Raw genomic sequence first — 18884 nt, forward strand, 5'->3', positions numbered from 1 at the left:
TTGCCATTTCTTCCTTATATTTTAAAACACTCCAAACTTCACTAAATGAAACTGAACTTGGAGTTCTCACCAGCCACTTTGCCCTCATTCTCCCCCCCCTCATCCCATAGCGATTTTCTTAGAGCCCTTCGGTTCACGCTCCGACCCTAATCACGTGCCTCCCATTGACTACATTGCCCAGAGTGCATTGGGCCGAGCGAGAGCCCCCCCCCTTTTTTCCTTCACGTCGATTGGCGTCGCCGAAAACGGCGACTTTCGCGGCCAAGGCGGCCTCTGATTGGCTCGCGGCGCCTCTTGCGATGATGATTCTATAGGGCAAAGAGCAACGGAAAACTGAGAGGCGGAGTGGAGCGGCGGAGGGGGCGGGATTCCCGGAGGCGCCGGCGGCACCGTGGGGCCTCCCTCCCTCCCTCCGACCCCCTCAGCATCGGGACACCGGAGCAAGAAGGCGTCTGGTAAGGCGGCAGCGGGAGACGAGAGATGCGGGGTTCGGTCCCGAGGGCGGTGGGGCTCTGGTCATTAGGCCTGGGTCACCAAGGGTCCCCCCCCGTCACTTCGTGGGGCGCAGTCGTAGGCCCGTCGGCCCGGGGACTGGCGCCCGTGGGCTGCCCGGGTTCTCTTCCACCGGCGCTTCTTCTCTCGGGCGGCTGCTGACCTTGGCGAGGAGCTTCTCCCGTGCCCGTCTCAGCATCTGCGGCGATAAGGATTTTCTTCCCTTTTCGGGCCCCTCGAGAGACAGTTTGTGTGTTTTTAATTTTAGCTATTAATATGATTATTTTAAAATGTTCCACACCGTCCCACATTTTCAACTAGCTGGAAGCTGTTTCATTTCTTGATCCCCTCTGAGTCTTATAGCCAGGTGTTCAGCCACCTGCCTAGCCTTGGCGTTTCTAACCTGAGCGGGGAATTGAGAAATAGCCAGTTAAAAAAGAGGAAAACGCAAACAAAAACTAAAGATCCTCCTTTCAAATAAGTAGTTGCTATTTTTATTTTTACCATCAAGTGTGGCAGAAGGTAACTCTTGGGAGGCTGTCAGGCTGGTTATGGGATGCATGTTTGTGTGCCTGCTCCGGTCTGTCCTTTTTGGACGTTGTGGCAATAAAAACCGGAGAATCAACAGTTTATTTATACCCCCCCCCCTCAATCTTTCTCTTTAGAGTAATAAAGGCTATAATAGTCTTTTGGTAGGTTTACATCACTAAACATTGGATATTAAACATAAAATGTAATAGGAATTATTGCAGGTGAATGCTGTAAGAGGTATTTTACCATTCATTATGTTTTTGGTAAAATGACGGCCCTTGAAGGAACAGCAACTAGTTATATTTGTAAACAACTTTATAGTCTTGGATGAAATACTGCATGGAAAAATGGCAGGCTTCAATACATTTGCAGGAGCAACACTATATGAAACCCACTTAATTAGCAATAGGGTAATTTGAAGCTTGTAAGCATTTGGGGGTTAAAGTGTTCCAGGATTTGCAGTACAAGGGCTGTCAAGATACTTTGTTACATCTTGGGTAACTTTAGTGGCAAAAGACAAGAAGTAATATGAATGATTTGAGTAATCTCAACTGAAATATTTTGTGCGTGTACTAGTAAATATTAAAATTTTTTTTAACTTGGTTTAATAATGAATTGAGTTATGAACCAGGTTTGATATCAGCACTTGACTATTTAATCATTTGCCTGAGACTGAAGAAAGGCATGTCTTATCAATATGTGCAATGTTTATAAATATTAGCTATGTATCTTTATCATGAAGAGAAAATATGAGGTTGATAGAAGTTGAAAATGACTTGATGGTACATAATTGTATATATTTACCCCAAATTTAAAATACTACTTTTTTCAGAGGCATATCATACATGATGACTCTCAACCCAGCTGATCCTTCAGTACAATTAATTTTTTACATTTGGAGCAGTAAGCCCCACTGAACTATGTGAGGTTTAATTTCTATCAGAACCACTAAGAACTGATAAAAAGGAAGACTGTAATTATTATCAAACAACAGCACTCTATATGATAAAGATCAAAGCACCTTTGAATGTTCCATCAGCTTCAGTGGAAGTAGGTCAGGATTGCGAAATCTATCAGCTCCATAATTCTTCCTTTACAGTATAATCCTAGGCAAGTAATTTTTGACTGAAACTGATGGAAATCTTGGAAGTAGTAAATTAGATGTTTTTACTTCCTTAGTTTCTGTTTTTCTATCATTGGGGATACCAAAAGGAAAGTGATAAAGATTGAGTAAAGGGCAAACAGGAAGGGAGGATACAGAGGCACATAATAGTGTGTGTGACTTCGATTACTGGTGGCTGCCTGGACAAGTCCCTGCAGTTTTCTTGGTGATATTTTCAGAAGTGGTTGACCATTGCTTTCTTCTTTCCATACCTGAGAGATAGTGACTGTCTCAAGGTTATCTGGCTGGCTTCATGCCTAAGGTGGAACTAGAATTCACGGTCTCCCAGTTGCTAGCCAGGTGCCACTACCTTAAACTAGCTCTTAATAGGAGTGGGTGTTTTTAAATACACACTCGCATTTCCAGTATAAAAAAATAAAAATATTCAGTATGCTAGCTTATAAACAACAGTGCTTGGGTGCAATTTGGAGTTACTGAACTCTGCCCATGGCTTTTAAAGTAGAAAATCTGGAAAAGAATTCAGTATTAGCTTTGAGGTACTATGTTAGAAGTCTTTAATCATAAGCTGTATCTAGGTTTTATACTATGTTTCATTAAATTGTATCCTGTCTTTCTTCAAGGAGCTGAGAAAGAATTTCTTGCTGCTGGTAGTATACTATTTTGTCATGTATTTGCCTATGTAACAATAACAACAATAATAGAGTTGGAGGGGACCTTTGAGGTCTTCTAGTCCAACCCCTTGCTCAGGCAGGAAACCCTGTACTATTTCAGACAAATGGTTGTCCAGTCTCTTCTTAAAAACTTCCAGTGTTGGAGTATTCACAACTTCTGGAAAGTCATTAAGTCAAGTGATTATTTTGTTTTGAAAAACATAATTCTAATTAAGGTGATATATATCATTGCACTGTGTATGATTATAGGTAAGAACAGACATACATGAATATTCCTATGCTTAAAGAAAATCAAATAACTATCCAGAGAGAAAATGAAAAATCTAAAGAGAGGATCTATCCTGATTCCCTTTTTCTCCTTAGAATTATGTTTGTACAGAGAAGCATTTATAACAATTTTCACCTGCCATGTTTGAGCTAAAACTTCAGACTCGTTTATAAACAATGGGTATCAGTTCAGGATATGCTGTAGGCAGCTTCTAGGTCAGTGGTTCTCAACCTGTGGGTCGGGACCCCATTTGGGGTTAAACGACCATTTCATGGGGGTCACCAAACCACGCTGTCTGCCATTTTTTTCCCTTTTCCCTAGCTGTCCTACTCCCTCTTATTGGTGGCCACACCCACTTGTGGGTCACCACAACATGGGGAACTGTATTATGGGGTCACGGCATTAGAAAGGTTGAGAACCACTGTTCTAGGTAAACAGATATAATTTACATATTACATTGCATATTAAGGTGTACACCTGGTACACTGCATATTTCATTGGAATACTGACTTGTATCCCATCTTTTTTCACATTTATTTAATACTCTGTTCCATATGTTTTGTGTATTTAACAGCTGAAAATTTTAGGTTGAATATATGTCATCTTCAAAAAGCTTTCCAGTTAGACTATTTGTATAGGAACATTGCATAACTGGTTTGGGTAGAATACTGTTGATAACCACCTGCTCTATGAATAATGTTAAAAATGATTGTATTCCAGAAAAGATTTTAAAGAGATCTGCAGCATGTGAAATTTAAAATGTTAATTGAATAAATAACGTATTAGAAAGGATTAATGATGAATAAGCTAGGCCAAAATACATGTACCATACCAAGTGATAAAGTAAACTGTTTTCATTTCAAATTTATGAAACCTTTTTTTTTTTTTTTTACTATTTCTTATCCACTTATTTAAAGATACATTGGGGAATTTCATTTGGCTGTTTATTAAGTTAACTGTTGCCATATTGAAACCCTTGTACTTTTTTCTTGTAAAAGGAGTCATAAAATAAACACTTTGCTACCTGTGGAGTTAACAGATTGAATACAATTTTCTGCTTAAAATTTATTTCCAGGTGGTAAATTGCTTCTTGCTTATTGACAAATGTAAAATCTACTTTTTCTCCACTTTATTTCTACTACATAGGAAATGCTTCAACTTCACTGATTACTTTTTGGTTTGTTCAGTGAAAGTATCTGAAAGAAACTAATCATAATCCTTGACTACTAGGCCTGGTTTTAAAAGCAATTTTCAAACCAGATGATTGGAGTTACTAGTAATTTTAGTGCACATATATTGATTTCTAATTTAGAAGCAGAATACTTCTCTACCTACACTACTGATTGCTCTTGGTTGTGATTGCTCATGTGTTATAGATTGATGATGGCCAGATAAGAAGAAACTCAAATAGGATGAGGAGCTGTTTAATGTAATGAATACCAAACCGTAAGCCAGTTCAATCTCCATAGTTGTATAATTTGAGAATAAAGCCTATTTTCTCTATCGCTGATGCAATTATCCAGTCATATAGCTGAAGTGTATATTATACATATATTTCTTTGTGTCTTTTGTTTGAGAGATATTAAATTAAATAACCTGCATTCACAAAGTGCTGCATTAAAATACAACCTTTGCTTACTGATCTTACTTAGTATCTTGCTAAGATGTCACTTAGAAAGATATCACTAGTGAGCAATGTTAAAGAACACTTTGTCAGCAACAATATTGAAGCCTCAAAGTTCACAAAAAAGCTTGTTGACTTTTTGATTGCATAAGCTTTACAAATTAGATTGCTGAACAGTTGTTTAACTTTAAAGAACATTTGCTCAAAAGTGTGCAACTTTGTGTGCCTGTCTTTTTAAAAGAGGCATTTCTACTTCAGTGTATATAACTACAGAGTTTAAAAATTAAGGGACGTCATGTTATTTGGGTGAAAATTGATATTTGTTAAACACTCGATATTGGCTGACTGTCAAGAAGTGTCCTATTAAATCAGTGGTTCTTACCTTTTTAATGCCACGACCCCCAACCAGTCATAAGTCGAGGACTACTCAACTGGTGCAGCACCATTTGCAGAATGGGACTTTTGGCGGGCTCAGCAGGGCAGAGACAGCATGGACAATTCCTATTGGCTTTTGAAAGCCAATAGAATTAGACTCTATTCAAGAGAGTCTATTCTATGGGCTTTCAAAAGCCAGTAGAATAAAAGGGAGTAGCATAGCTAAGGAAAAGGGGAAAAAAATGGTGGACTGCGTTGTTTGGTGACCCCCCGTGAAATGGTCGTTCGACCCCAAATGGGGTCCCCACCCATAGGTTGAGAACCACTGTACTAAATAAATATGACTCAGTTATCCTTTGTTACATTTTTGTCTTTTTGTTTTTTTTTCTAATCTAGATTACAGCTATTTCTTCATTTTATACAATGTCTTCATTCCTTGTTTTAAAGCTGCCAAGCCTCCATAGCATTACATTGTAATTTATTTTAACTTAGTATCATGTATTTCGATTTTGTCATTGCATGGACTTTGGACAGGCAACAAGTCAGTTTGTTACATTAAGCCTGCAGATTGGATTTGTGCAATTTACTTTTCATTTAGCCTCATTAGTTTGCCATCCATCCATTGCAAGGAACTTTCCAAGGCACAACAACACTTATCAAGTTTCCACATGCCCACTGCCCTCTAAAATTGAGAAAACTGGTGAGAAGTAATGTACAGCATTTTCTTGAAATACATGTATACACACACACACACCAGGTAAATGTGTGCTTTTTCTGTTTTAGCTTAATAATATAGGAGGTTCTTGATGCAGGATATTTATTGCAATTAAGGCATTGGCTGGATCACATATTTAATCAGATTAATTAAAACTCTTTGTTGTGGTGGTTGTTAATTCCAAAGTCGTGTCCGACCCATCGCGACCCCATGGACAACGTTCCTCCAGGTCTTCCTATCCTCTACTATCTTCTGGAGTCCATTTAAGTTCACGCCTACTGCTTCAGTGACTCAATCCAGCCACCTCATTCTCTGTTGTCCTTTTCTTCTATTGCCCTCAATCTTTCCCAACATTAGGCCCTTCTCCAGTGAGTCCTTCCTTCCCATTAGGAGGCCAACGTATTTGTATTTGAGTTTCAACTTCAGGATCTGGCCTTCTAAAGAGCAGTCAGGGTTGATCTCTTCTAGGACTGACCGGTTTGAACGCCTTGCAGTCCAAGGGACTCGCAGGAGTCTTCTCCAGCACCATAGTTCAAAGGCCTCAGTTCTCAACTCTTATGTACTGTGTATTTGCAGCAAGTACTAAATTTGATTAATTTCAACCTTGCCTTACTTTTTATGGTATAATGTTTTATGCAGTTCTAGCCTGTTTGGTTAATTTATGTCTGGGTGTATTGTGTAAAGCAAGAAAATGTAATAATTCAGGATGCAATCAGGGTCGGTCACCAGGACCAGAGGTTTAGTCTTCCAAGCTTTCGAACTCATGACTGACCCAGACTGGATCCTGCAACATTATCCTGGGACATGTACATTTGCCTTCATTCATGTAATAATTCAGTAATACCCAATGTACCATGTTGTACAAACTGAGCCAGCATGTTATAGTGGTTATTCTGCCAGGCGGAGAGACCTGTGTGTGCAAATCTGTACTCCTCCCAAAAAATTTGCTAGTAACTTTGAATACCTAACATGTTGTACATAGTTTAGGAATGAAATGGGAAGGGATGAAGGGATGCCTGTAGTTCTAACCTTACTTTTTTTCTTTTCCTGTTTTAAAATAAAATAAAATTTGTATGGTATGTTCATACTCTATTTTAAAATAAAATAAAGATAAACAGGTACCACTTTGGTGGGAAGGTAACAGTGTTTTGTGTGTCTTGGCATATATTCATGCTGGCCACATGATCATGGAAATGTCTGGACAACGCTGCCTTCCTCAGCTGAGAAATGGAGATAAGCATACACACACACCCCCGAGTAAAAAAAAAAAATCTGGATAGGGGAGTCCTTTACCTTAGTTTTATACCATTTATAAAGTCATCTATCTCAAAATTCTCCCACAAAAGCATCTAGAGTTTTCGTTGCTGATTTGTATTCAAACAGCTAGGAGCTCATTTCAGTAGATGTAACATCATGAAAACACCAGCCGTGATTCATGTCATGTAGAGTTTCTTTTCTGGTTTTCTTTTACTTAATAAAAATATATTTGTCATGTATCGTGGGAAATTCTGTGAATCTCACTGAAATCAGTCCTGTTGAGCAGGTTGTATTTGAGTCTTTGAGGCAGAGGAAACAAACAATACGGCCCCCAAAACATCTGAATAATTATAGGAAGTTGTCTTCTGCATGCTTAGTTAAATTTACAGTTTAGAATAAGTGGCACTTATGATTGGCTCAGGCCATACATTATTAGCAATAATAGTACTATGAAGCTAATAAGAGTACTTTAATTCAGTAATTACACAGATGTACTGTAACGAAAACACAGAATTATGGGATGAGGATTAGGAAGCTTAATTTAGAGAGCCCTGCTTTGATGCTATACTGGTATGCAAATTACTGCATTTATCTGAAGTGAAGATTGACATTTCCTTGCATAATAATTTAATTTAAAATGGGATTGTTGCCTTGTGAAGTATGTAGGAAGACAGGCAGGTAAAGTATTTTTGTTTAGTCATCTTTTGATGGTGATGGTTTGTTTTTTTTCATAACTAGGTTAACGTATTTTACAGGTAAAGATAGCTTGGCCATCAGTAGAATTTTATGTGTGAATGTTTTGGTATATATTTGATGACTAATCAGAATATGTATTATATTCCAATTGATTACTTTCCATAATATAGCTAATTATAATTATTACTTAAAGGGGAACTAAGTACACACTTATGGAATGCTTTCTAATATCAGATTTGCGAAATAGACAAGAACTAGTTTCTAGACTCTGTTTTACTCGAAATAGTATAATCCTTTTATTTTTAAGCTTTATACATTTATGAGTTCTGTAACTTAAAATGTAGTATAAAGAATTTTTGTGATTAAAACACACAATCTATGGAACTGATTGTATTTTGTGTACTTCTAACAATGTCACTTTTCCCAATCCGTATTGGAATATGACTTGTACACTGCTGACAGTTAAAAAGCATTATTGGGTATTGGGTGGAGGTGGCACTTTTTCTTCATTTAAGCTATTAACAAAATTCCCCAGCTGCTTTTCAGTCATGTATTCAAGGTCAGAGAGGTTATATATGATTAAAAATTAACAATTTATGTTGGATGAGAACCCAGTTTACTCAGGTTTAGCTAATGTTATAAGTAATATTGTCAGGTAAATATCTTCCACTAGATAATGCTAGATAAAACTAAATTTATCTTTATCTAAAACTAGATAAAGAGAAGCAATAATACTAATACAATGATTAAACATACATCCCACTTTTCCTCTAAAATGGCATTCAGCCTCTACCAGAAAATTTGATTCTTGATAAGATTTAGTAAGGATTGCAATGTAGAAGACCATTGCCGTAACGTAAGTAATACCCCTGTCTCCTATTTTCCACAAAATAACCGTCTTGTAAGCTGATTTGGCTGAAAGACTGGCCCAAAGTCACCCAGTTGGTTTTCATGCCTAAGGCAGGCCTAGAATTTAACAGCTTCTCAGTTTGACCGCCTTTTTGTTTCATAAAACCATAAATATGAGGTATAAGAACTGCATCTTTCAAAATTGAGTTTGTGTTGTTGCTGCAAAAAATACAACTTAAGCCAAGCATTTTAGCTGCATATACTGTGCTCCATCTATCGCTTTCCTGACATAGAATTCCCCATCTAATCCCTTAAGATAGCAAAAGCACTTGTACTTCCATTACTTGTCCATATGGCCATTTCATTTAATATTTACTTGTCATCCATGTTATACATGAATTTTCTGTGCAGGAGACAACTATGGAATGTAACTGCTGCTTGACTTTGTATTGCACTGAAATATTTCATTGTCTGTCTGGGTAGCCTGCTCTTAGAAAACTACTAGGCTACTGTATTTAATTCAACTTTCAAGTTTGGAAAAGCAGTAAGAACATTGATTCTTCCTGCTGGAGACTTTGCTGTTGCTGATGTTCTGGTTAACAAAAAATTGAATTTTATTCTTTCCTTTTGATAAAACAAAATGCATATACTTTCTTATTGATTTATGACATTGAAAGTGACCTCTGGCAGATTAAATGTGTGTTGTTCTTCCCATAAACCAGCTATAGAAAGTATTCATCTTAATACAGTTGGGATGTGAAGATTTCAGGAGAATGCTTTAGTGTTTGAATTGTGAACAATTTCCTGACAAGCAGGATTTCTCTAAAGCAGTGCCCCCCCCCCAACGTTTTGGGCACCAGGGACTGGTTGCATGGACAGAGGTTTTTCCTCAGCCCAGAGGGGGCGTGGTTTCATGTGCTGCCTGCATCCTGCAGATAGGGCTTCGCTTGTTTGGGCGGCCTGGTTTCTAGCATGCCTAGGACAAGTGCCGGTCCCAGGGACCGGGGGTTGGGGACCCCTTCTCTAAAGAGTTTGTTTCAGCTTTTAGAGTGTACATATAGGATGTTGCAGTTGTCTGATTTCTGGGTCCATTTGTTAGTACAATACAAGGCAAATATTTAGATCTTTCAGTTGGGTTTCATGCTAGGATTCAATTCAGATGGAGGTGACACATCCATACTTAAACTTCTTTATCTTTCAGTAGCCTTCAATACTATTGATCACAGACTCCTTCTGGATTGGCTGTGGGAGTTGGGAATTAGGGGTTGTGTTGGCAATTGAAACCATTATTTTATGGTGATCCTCGTCTTTTCCTTCATGACCAGTACCAGTTGGTGTTGGCAAAGGGAGAGAGATTGTCCTCCAGGCCCCTCTTATATGGGGTTCTGGAGGGTTCAATGCTCCGTTCCTTCCTGTATTCTTACTTTTTGATTCATTTGTTTAGTCAGTGAATAGCAATCCAGCTGAGCATGTTTGAAAATTCGTGTTTAATTGGGTTGCAAAAATCTGTATACAGTTATTGTTTCTTCTGGTTATCTTTCATAAAATGATTTAGCATTGTTAGTATATACCATTATTGGGGTTTTCAGACATGATTGGATTTTAGCTTTCAGCTGTTATGAATATCCTCTATCCTGTTTTGTCTTGTTTAGAGGTCAGAATATGGTCATCTTATTTAGGAGTTATAAAAATAAAAATACTTAATAGTTGCTCCTCTCATTCAACTGCAGGGGGCAAATGTCTAATTAATTGTTGCAGAATTATATTCCATATTCTTGGGGCTATTTAAAGAAAGTAAAGGAAAAGTAGTTATAGCCTACAAAAATTATCAGCTGCTCTTAGAACTGAATTTGACTGGTTTCCCATTATTTTTTTTCAAGCATAAAATGTTTTTTTTTATCAAAACTATCAATACATTCATTCTTTCTTGTCTTTGTACAATATTTTATTGCAGAGAATCTAAGTAAAAATTTTTCTAGGTTTATGCATCAGGGCTAATGCTGAAATAGTCCTTTACCAATTCATATAAAATTGTCGACCTCATGGAAATTGTCTCAAATACAGTAGGCCAAGGAAAATTTTTGTTCTTTTGCAATTCTGTGATAAAAATCAGTGCTACCTTAACTAACCCAGTTTATATCATATGCAAATCAAGAGATGGTTATCATTGTAAGAGCTAATTTCTCAATAATATATCTTTGCAGTTTAACTGAAAAAATGTTCAATTTCTACAGGACACTTGTGTCCAGACAGTAAGTTGTCCCCTTTATATGCAATACAGGACTAAAGGATGTTCAGAATAATGTTTAAGAATTTCAATCTTTATTAGTACGTTCTCCATGTCAAAGTAGTCATTTTTTGATACATTAATTTCATATCCACACTCCTTGATTCATCATATGGGGTTCCCAACCCTCAGGCCACCAACCAGTCCTGGTCCGTGGTCTGTTAGGAACCGGGCCGCACAGTAAACTGTGCATGTGAGGGATATAGGTTGCGTGCTCCTTCCCCCCCCCCCTACAGTTTGTGAAAAAATTGTCTTCCACAAAATGGGTCCCTGGTGCTAAAAAGGTTGGGAATCACTGATATTGTAAATGTAACAGTTGTTTTGAATAATTTGAATTCTTAGTCAACGACACAACATCACCAGCACATAAAATGCAGTAGGTATATATTCACATTCCCAAACAACATGACCACAAGTATTATTTACATGTTTATCCATAAATACATTAAACAATCAAGTGACCATTGCACACCTTGTTTTTCTCCCTGCTGAGCCATTAGGTATGTCCTTTCTTCCATTTTTCCCACGTATGCTTTACTTCCAACATACTTACTTACCTTATTCAACGATCAGATGTAATCTCCACATTCTTACGAAACACTTAATAATTCAAACATACAGTATTCAAACATACAGTATTCACTTTATCAAAAACTTTCTTTAAATCAACAGATGTTCAAGAAACTTTCTCAGATCTTTCAGTGACTTGCTGAAGACCAAAAAATCTGTATTTTTTGCTGTGTTGCACTTCCCAACTTCTGTTCACTGTCAGTTCCTCTAACTGTCAATCAAAATTATGTCAAATACCTTAAAGCAGGAATGACTCCTTATATACTACATAGAGCTTTTCTAAAATGTATAGGCAATCCTTAACTTATAACCATTGATTTAGTAACCATTCAAGGGCACTTAACGATTGGTCCTCACAGTTAAGACCACTGCAGCATCCCCCCCCCCCAGTGATGTGATCAAAATTTGGGCACTTGGCAACCTGCATGTATGTATGTACCGACAGTTGCAGCATTCCAGAGTCATATGATCACCAACACATGACTTGGCTTCCAACAAGCTAAGTGAATGGGGAGAGCTGGATTTGCTTAACAATTGCATGCTTAATTTAACAACTATAGTGATTCATTTTACAACTAGCAAAAAAGTTCTAAAATCCTGCACAACTCACTTAGGAACACCTTGTTTAACAATGGAAAGTTCCAGTTGTGGTCATAAGTAGAGGATTACCCATATCTTTTTCATGCTTTATCAGTAGTGGGTTTTTTTTTCTTATACTATCATTCATTTTTATAAAAATCTGTTAAAAGCTTAAATTTTAAAAATATCTGCCAAGTATGTTTAGAGCAGTGGTTCTCAACCTGTGGGTCGGGACCCCATTTGGGGTCGAACGACCATTTCACAGGGGTCGCCAAACAACACAGTCCGCCATTTTTTTCCCCTTTTCCTTAGCTGTGCTACTCCCTTTTATTCTATTGGCTTTTGAAAGCCAATAGAGTAGACTCTCTTGAATAGAATCTAATTCTATTGGCTTTCAAAAGCCAACAGGAATTGTCCAGGCTGTCTCTGCCCTGCTGAGCCTGCCAAAAGGCCCATTCTGCAAACGGTGCTGCACCAGTTGAATAGTCCTTGACTTAGGACCGGTTGAGTAGTCCTCAACTTATGACCAGTTGGGGGTCGCGGCATTAAAAAGGTTGAGAACCACTGGTTTAGAGATATAGTTAACAGATTAACCCAGCTATAGAGTTTTAAAATTCATTTTTGCTACATTTCCCTATTGTATAGGGAAAGAATATAATGACCATATTTTTCCAATACTGTAATATAGGACAAGAAACCCACTTTACATACATGCTATACAGGTTGCACAGATGCTCCATAAGGAAAGCACGTTCCTATGTTAACATGTCCTCAGTTAACACTGTATATCCTTATTGTCTTTCAACATGCTTATTATAGCAGTTATGGTTTCCTTTTCTTGGACAATAACACAGCATTCATTTCAGTTCCATTCTCCAGCATATCACAGTCATTCCCATGCAGGTCAATAAAATTAGTACTTTTAGCCTTCTCTCACGTCAACCTCATCCCAACTCACTTTGTTAGTTTTATTTTTAATTCCATTCACTTGGCTGGAGGCTCCCTGTTTGACTTGTCTCAAGGGATTCCTGCTTTCATAGTCATCCATTATTATCTAGATCAAACTGCCACCCCGCAGGCCGGATGCATCATGCTGAAACCGCACCCACCCAATTACTGGCGATGGAAAAAAAGGTTGCCATATGTCACGACACGTCACGTGACGTTGCAAATTTGGCACCCCTGATCTAGATGATAGCAGTTCCTATTTTATGACAACCTTTTTGTTTGTAATTAAATCTGCTTCACTTTATATCTATGGTATTAATCACCTCATTCAGTAGCAGGAAGGAAAGACAGCAGACTCAAACTTTTTTGTTTAGTGGTTCAGCTGGATGTTTGTTGATGCTTTGTTAATGCTATAAAGATTCCAGAAAAGAGACTTCTTTCCATCCAAATGTGTATTCTTGATGGTTATGGTTTTTGGTACCTGTAAAAAGAAAAGATCCTAGATGGGTTTATATCAGTGGTTCTTAACCTGGGTGATATTGCCCCCCGGGGGCAATTTCGTTTTTCAGGGGGGCGATGGAACGAAAAGGGGTGACGCAGGGGCGAAGGAACGAAAAGGGGGCGATATGGAGGCGATGGAGCGAGACGTTTTGGGGGCAGTTTGGAGAGTTTTTCGTACAGTGAATCGCTGTAGATCTGATGGAGGGGGGGAGCGCTTCTTTCAAAACATCGCGTGCTAAGTGGCTCTGTAAAACATTTTGTATTGTACTTTTTTAGTGTGTACTCCAGTTCGATATTATATTTTCTTTGTGACTTTTTAATCCTTTTTATAGTGTGCATGACTATAAATACTTTCTTCGAATCTTAATTTAGTTTCAGAGTTTTCGTCTTGAAATTCTTAGTTCCTTGCATTGCGGTTTGTTCTTATGCACATTTATATTTCTTTTTGCATCTTAAATTTTACTTTTAATTCAGTCATTAAATTTACTGTTTTTCTTTTCGGGCATTTCACTTTCCTGCAATTGAATTTTGTTTTCAGTGGTCATTACATTTAAGTGCCTTGAATAAATAAGATAATAATAAAATACACGTATCACAAAGTTTGGGAATAAAGTGACGGGTGGCACCAAAATTTTTCACACAGTTGAGATATGGGGAAAAGACTGGAAATAAATTATTTGCATCGATATGTCCTGATGATAATTTTAAAGAAAACCAAAAAAGTGTTTGGATAAATTGAAGAATTATTTCCTATGTTGTGATTGAGAGGTTATGTCAGGGGAGGGGGCGATGACAACCTCCTCATTGGTTCAAGGGGGCGATTTGTTCAAAAAGGTTAAGAAACACTAGTTTATATAACTTAGGGATGACATGTTTATCAGTATCAACTTTGTTTTTCAGAACTAACCAATTCGTCACTGCTCTTGCTGGAAAAAAAAATAAGAACTTCTTTTCAGGAAGAGCCTTGATCTCATGAACGAATCAACAGATCTTGGAGATGCAAACACTCTGGAGCCAGGTATACGGCTCAGGAAGAGACACATGCCCAATTCTGCTGTGCAAGAATATGATCATAGTGACAAGTCCAGTGAGCAGAAACCCTATTTAGTAGAACCATCAGCATCACCTGAAAAGGTAACAGTGAATAATTGTTATACTGAAATTTGAACACAAAGGCAGACTTTTCTTGAATCATGTATTTACTTAAGTTAATGACTACAATGATATAAATTAATCTATAAGGTGGTTTTTTTTAATACCTTAGGAACAATTATAGTCCTGTTTTAATATACTTGATTCCAGAGCTGCAGGCAATAGTCTTATTGCCTTCTAGAGTGGCTGAAGTATTTTAGCTGTTTTGAAGGCCAATCCTATGCAATCAGTTTTATTTTTGTTAATAAGTTTACCAGGGAAGACAATAAGAGGTGAAGTCTTAGGGAAATGACATATTGGTATATTATCCACACTGGATATAAACCTCTTTTCTATAGGTGGTTATTTGAAAATTTAGGATAAATATTAGACTACTGAATTGAGTCTCTACCTATACATCCAGGTTGTATCTGCACCCACCTTTCTGTAGCATTGAAACGAAACAACAGAGCAATCAAGAACCATTCTAATGAACTTATTTTGTAGTCCTTAACACAAGGTATTGGACCCAATTGACACAGAAATGGTCTTTCAGCTGTTGGACAGGATGTTTATATTATTATTTAAATCCTTAATTAGGGTTCTCTTTGACAGTTAACATCATAATCTTAAATAATCTGCAGTGTTTTGGAACCCATAAAAAGATTTGGGATTTTTCCCAGGAATACCCTTCCCCCAAAACATTGTAAGAATGTTCAGAGAAACAAAGCATCTAGAGCAGCGGTTCTGTGTGGGTCGGGACCCTTTTGGGGGTCGCACGAGCCTTTCACAGGGGTCGCCTAAGACCATTGGAAAATACATATTTCCGATGGTCTTAGGCAGGGCTTGTCAACCACCTTCTCTCCCTCCCCCCCCTCCGCTCCACCTCACTTGTTTGTGGAAAATATGCTGCTTGGCGGCAGTCTGCACGAACTCTACCAAATGTGCCCTGCAGGGGGCGCATGAAGAGCGCAGGCGCAGAGCAAGGCTCCGCCCTCCCCAGAGACTCATTGTGCAGCAACCGGATTGACTTCTTCTCGTGCACGCAGGTTAGCGAAGGGGAGGCCGCCGCAGCGCCAACCCCTGAACTTGCGCTTCTCAGCCGGGAGGTCTGAGCTTGGGTCTTTGGAGGAAGGAGAGAGCATACACCTGAACATAACCTGTAAAGAGATTGAGCCAATGTCATATATAGATATAACTTTAAGAGCCGACTTTGCTTTCATCCCTCTGTGCAACAAGCATTAAACGCCCTCTATTGCAAAAAAATACTGGTCTAAGATTCATAGATAGTTAGAAAAGATGATGAAAATCCAGATAGGATTTAAACCAGAATTGTTCCTGTTAGGTATATTAAGACTTAACTACGGCAAAGAAAATGATTATTTAATATTATATGTATTGACAGCTGCAAGAATAGTATTTGCCCAGTTTTGGAAAAATGAAAACCTACCATCAGACCAGATTATAATTTTGAAAATCCTAGATTGTGCAGAAATGGACAGATTAACGTTAGAGATGAAGGAGAAAGAGGATTCAATCTTCTATAAAACCTGGGGAAAATTTTATCAGTGGTTGAAACATGTTAGAATAAGAAGAGATTTTAGAGCTTTATTATATTAAGTATTAAGCCTGATGATTGGAAATAGTTGCTATGCTATCAACTATGTTAATTATTTAAAGGAATATTGATGTTTTACCAAAAGTCAGTTGTAACTATACCGATTTATTCTTATAAATGTCTAGTATTATATAAACAATAATACTCAATGTGAAGACCCAGACTACAGCTTGTTCGCTGAATCATGTATTTACTGTAGCTATCCACACCCTGTCCCCTTTATCCTGATTTCCCTGTACCTGTCCCGACCCCACCTTTTCCCTACACATATAAAATCTAATAAAATATTATTATTTTTTTTTAAAAATGCCCTCATTAGGTTATACTGGCTCATCTCAAGCGTTTCTGCAAATTGCTCTTACATTTGAAATTTTAAAGAACTTCGAAAAGGTTCTTTAAACCCAAAAAGATATGAAGGCCTAAAGGAAAAACGACAAGCAAGATATTCTATTGAATTAAAAATTCATGCTTATTTTCCTGCTCTCAGCAGGACAGTTTGCTCATTTTGTTTTGTGTGTACTTATGATCTGAATTTGCACACAGTTGCAAAATGGAAGGGGAAGATTATAGTATTTGATTTCTAAAGAAGAAAATCAAATAGGGCCAGGATTAAAAAAAGAAGGAACACCCATTTTCATCTTGCAAAAGAGCGCTAGTGGGTGCACATGGGAGGGAGACGGGAAGTGAATGGGGAAGTTGCCTCAGATTCAGAAACTACTGTTGAGTCATGCAGTCCAAGTTAGATTATGCCCTCTGTTCCAAATTCCAAGTATTATTATTCTGGAGCTGCTTCTCCTTTTGCACTTGGAAAGAAAGTGCAAGTTTTCAATGTGGTTTCAGAGGGGGCTTCGTAAGCCTGGATTTTATCTAAGTTAGATTATGCCCTCTGTTCCAAATTCCAAGTATTATTGTTCTGGAGCTTCTTCTCCTTTTGCACTTGGAAAGAAAGTGCAAGTTTTCAATGTGGTTTCAGAGGGGGCTTCGTAAGCCTGGATTTTATCCAAGTTAGATTATGCCCTCTGTTCCAAATTCCAAATATTGTTGTTCTGGAGCTTCTTCTCCTTTTGTACTTGGAAAGAAAGTGCAAGTTTTCAATGTGGTTTCAGAGGGGGCTTCGTAAGCCTGGATTTTATCCAAGTTAGATTATGCCCTCTGTTCCAAATTCCAAGTATTGTTGTTCTGGAGCTTCTTCTCCTTTTGTATTTGGAAAGAAAGTGCAAGTTTTCAATGTGGTTTCAGAGGGGGCTTTGTAAGCCTGGAAAGGATGAAATCCAATTGGCTGGAGACTAGCAGAGCATAGGTTAAAGCGAAGATATGGTTGAGAGAAAATTCCAATTCTGTCCACATCATTGAAGGAGATCATAGGACTAAGTCATTGGTTTTGCTTTAGTGCCACAAGCTTCTCTGTGTTCAAGATATGGTAGATAACCTATTTTAAGAGTCATTTCGAAAAACAAAGAGCTGCTTTGTGTCCTCATGAAAAGAAGGAAATATTGCTGGCTGGTTGGCTGGCTTCAGACAGTTCAAGTTCACAGATCTGCATACAGACTATATGCCTTAAAGTGTAGCGATAAATTATGCATCTCAAAATGGCTACTGCTAAAGAACTAAAGTGCAGTACTACTAAGCTTTATAAGCGGAATTTAGTCCCAATCAGTCCTGTCATAAACATAGGCAGTTTATTTGGAAAATATATAATGTAGATATTTCTCTGTCCCCGTTTATATTAAAACCTTTGTTTGATTAGAAACAGGAGCATATGAATAAAAATATAAGAAACTAATTCTGAATGTGTTTATAGAAAATATACGATCATAAAGAGGACATCGGATCCACTTTCTAAAAACTTCTCTGGTAATGAATCTATTAGTGATTTTGATGCATGGCTTCATCTGTTATTTCAAACATGATGATAAACCTGTTTTATTGGACTATTTATTGGATATTGGATATTCTTTCTAACAAGTATTTTAGCAAATGCTTTTCTAAAGAAAGGAAATACCATTTACATGAAATTCCATTAGGTGTAACTTACATGTTGATTTTCCTTTTTAACTGGATAAACCACTGTTTTGAAATTTGCAGTAATCTATGTACTTAATTTTTTTTTTTAATCAGACTTACTAGGTGATAGGTATTTGGGAAGTGGTAAGGGCAGAATTATGTATGACAGTGCTTTCAAGCTTGGCAACTTTAAGATTGTGGACATGAACTCCCAGAGTTCCACATGCTGGCTGGGCAATTCTGGGAGTTGAAGTCCACATACCTTTAAAGTTGCCACGTATGAAAAGCTTGCTGCCCATAACCATATGGATTGGGTGGAGCCATAGATAGTTTTTAAAATAAATGAATAAATATTCTCAAGTTTCCCCCCATCAATTTTGCTGCTTTCTCCTCTGTGTTGGAGCTGTCTGCCCTTCCTTACTTTCTTTATCTCTCTCTGCCCTTCGCCCTTTGAATGGTTGGAGTGTCTTTGTTTCCTCTGCTATTTCTTCAGTTACTGATTATCGCCTAAACAAATGCCTCTTACTATGGTTTTTGTTAAACTGGCACAATCAAATGCATGTGACTCTTATCACCTGATGAATGGGCTTTTTATGTACAGCTCTGAAAACCTGCACTTGACTCTCTCCTTTCCCCCCCTTCCCT

The 18884-nt window shown here is 37.8% G+C and overlaps 1 protein-coding gene across 2 annotated transcripts in view; it reads left to right on the top strand.

Moving 5' to 3' along the window:
• Positions 1-298: 298 nt before the first annotated feature.
• The window catches only part of ADIPOR2 (adiponectin receptor 2), a 36547-nt gene continuing 17961 nt past the window's right edge, over positions 299-18884 (top strand). The window contains exons 1-3 of one of the 2 annotated variants that reach the window (XM_039359206.1): positions 334-455; positions 4462-4531; positions 14387-14620. In XM_039359206.1, coding sequence (XP_039215140.1) covers positions 14459-14620 — 162 coding nt within the window. In that variant the 5' untranslated portion in view covers positions 334-455; positions 4462-4531; positions 14387-14458. Of the gene's footprint in view, positions 456-4461; positions 4532-14386; positions 14621-18884 lie in introns of both variants that reach the window. The other variant, XM_039359120.1, reaches the window with a different exon arrangement.

This window comes from Crotalus tigris, unplaced genomic scaffold (assembly GCF_016545835.1).
Source record: "Crotalus tigris isolate CLP2741 ecotype Arizona unplaced genomic scaffold, ASM1654583v1 scf7180000017541.2806704, whole genome shotgun sequence".
In the NCBI taxonomy this organism is placed as follows: Eukaryota; Metazoa; Chordata; class Lepidosauria; order Squamata; family Viperidae; genus Crotalus; species Crotalus tigris.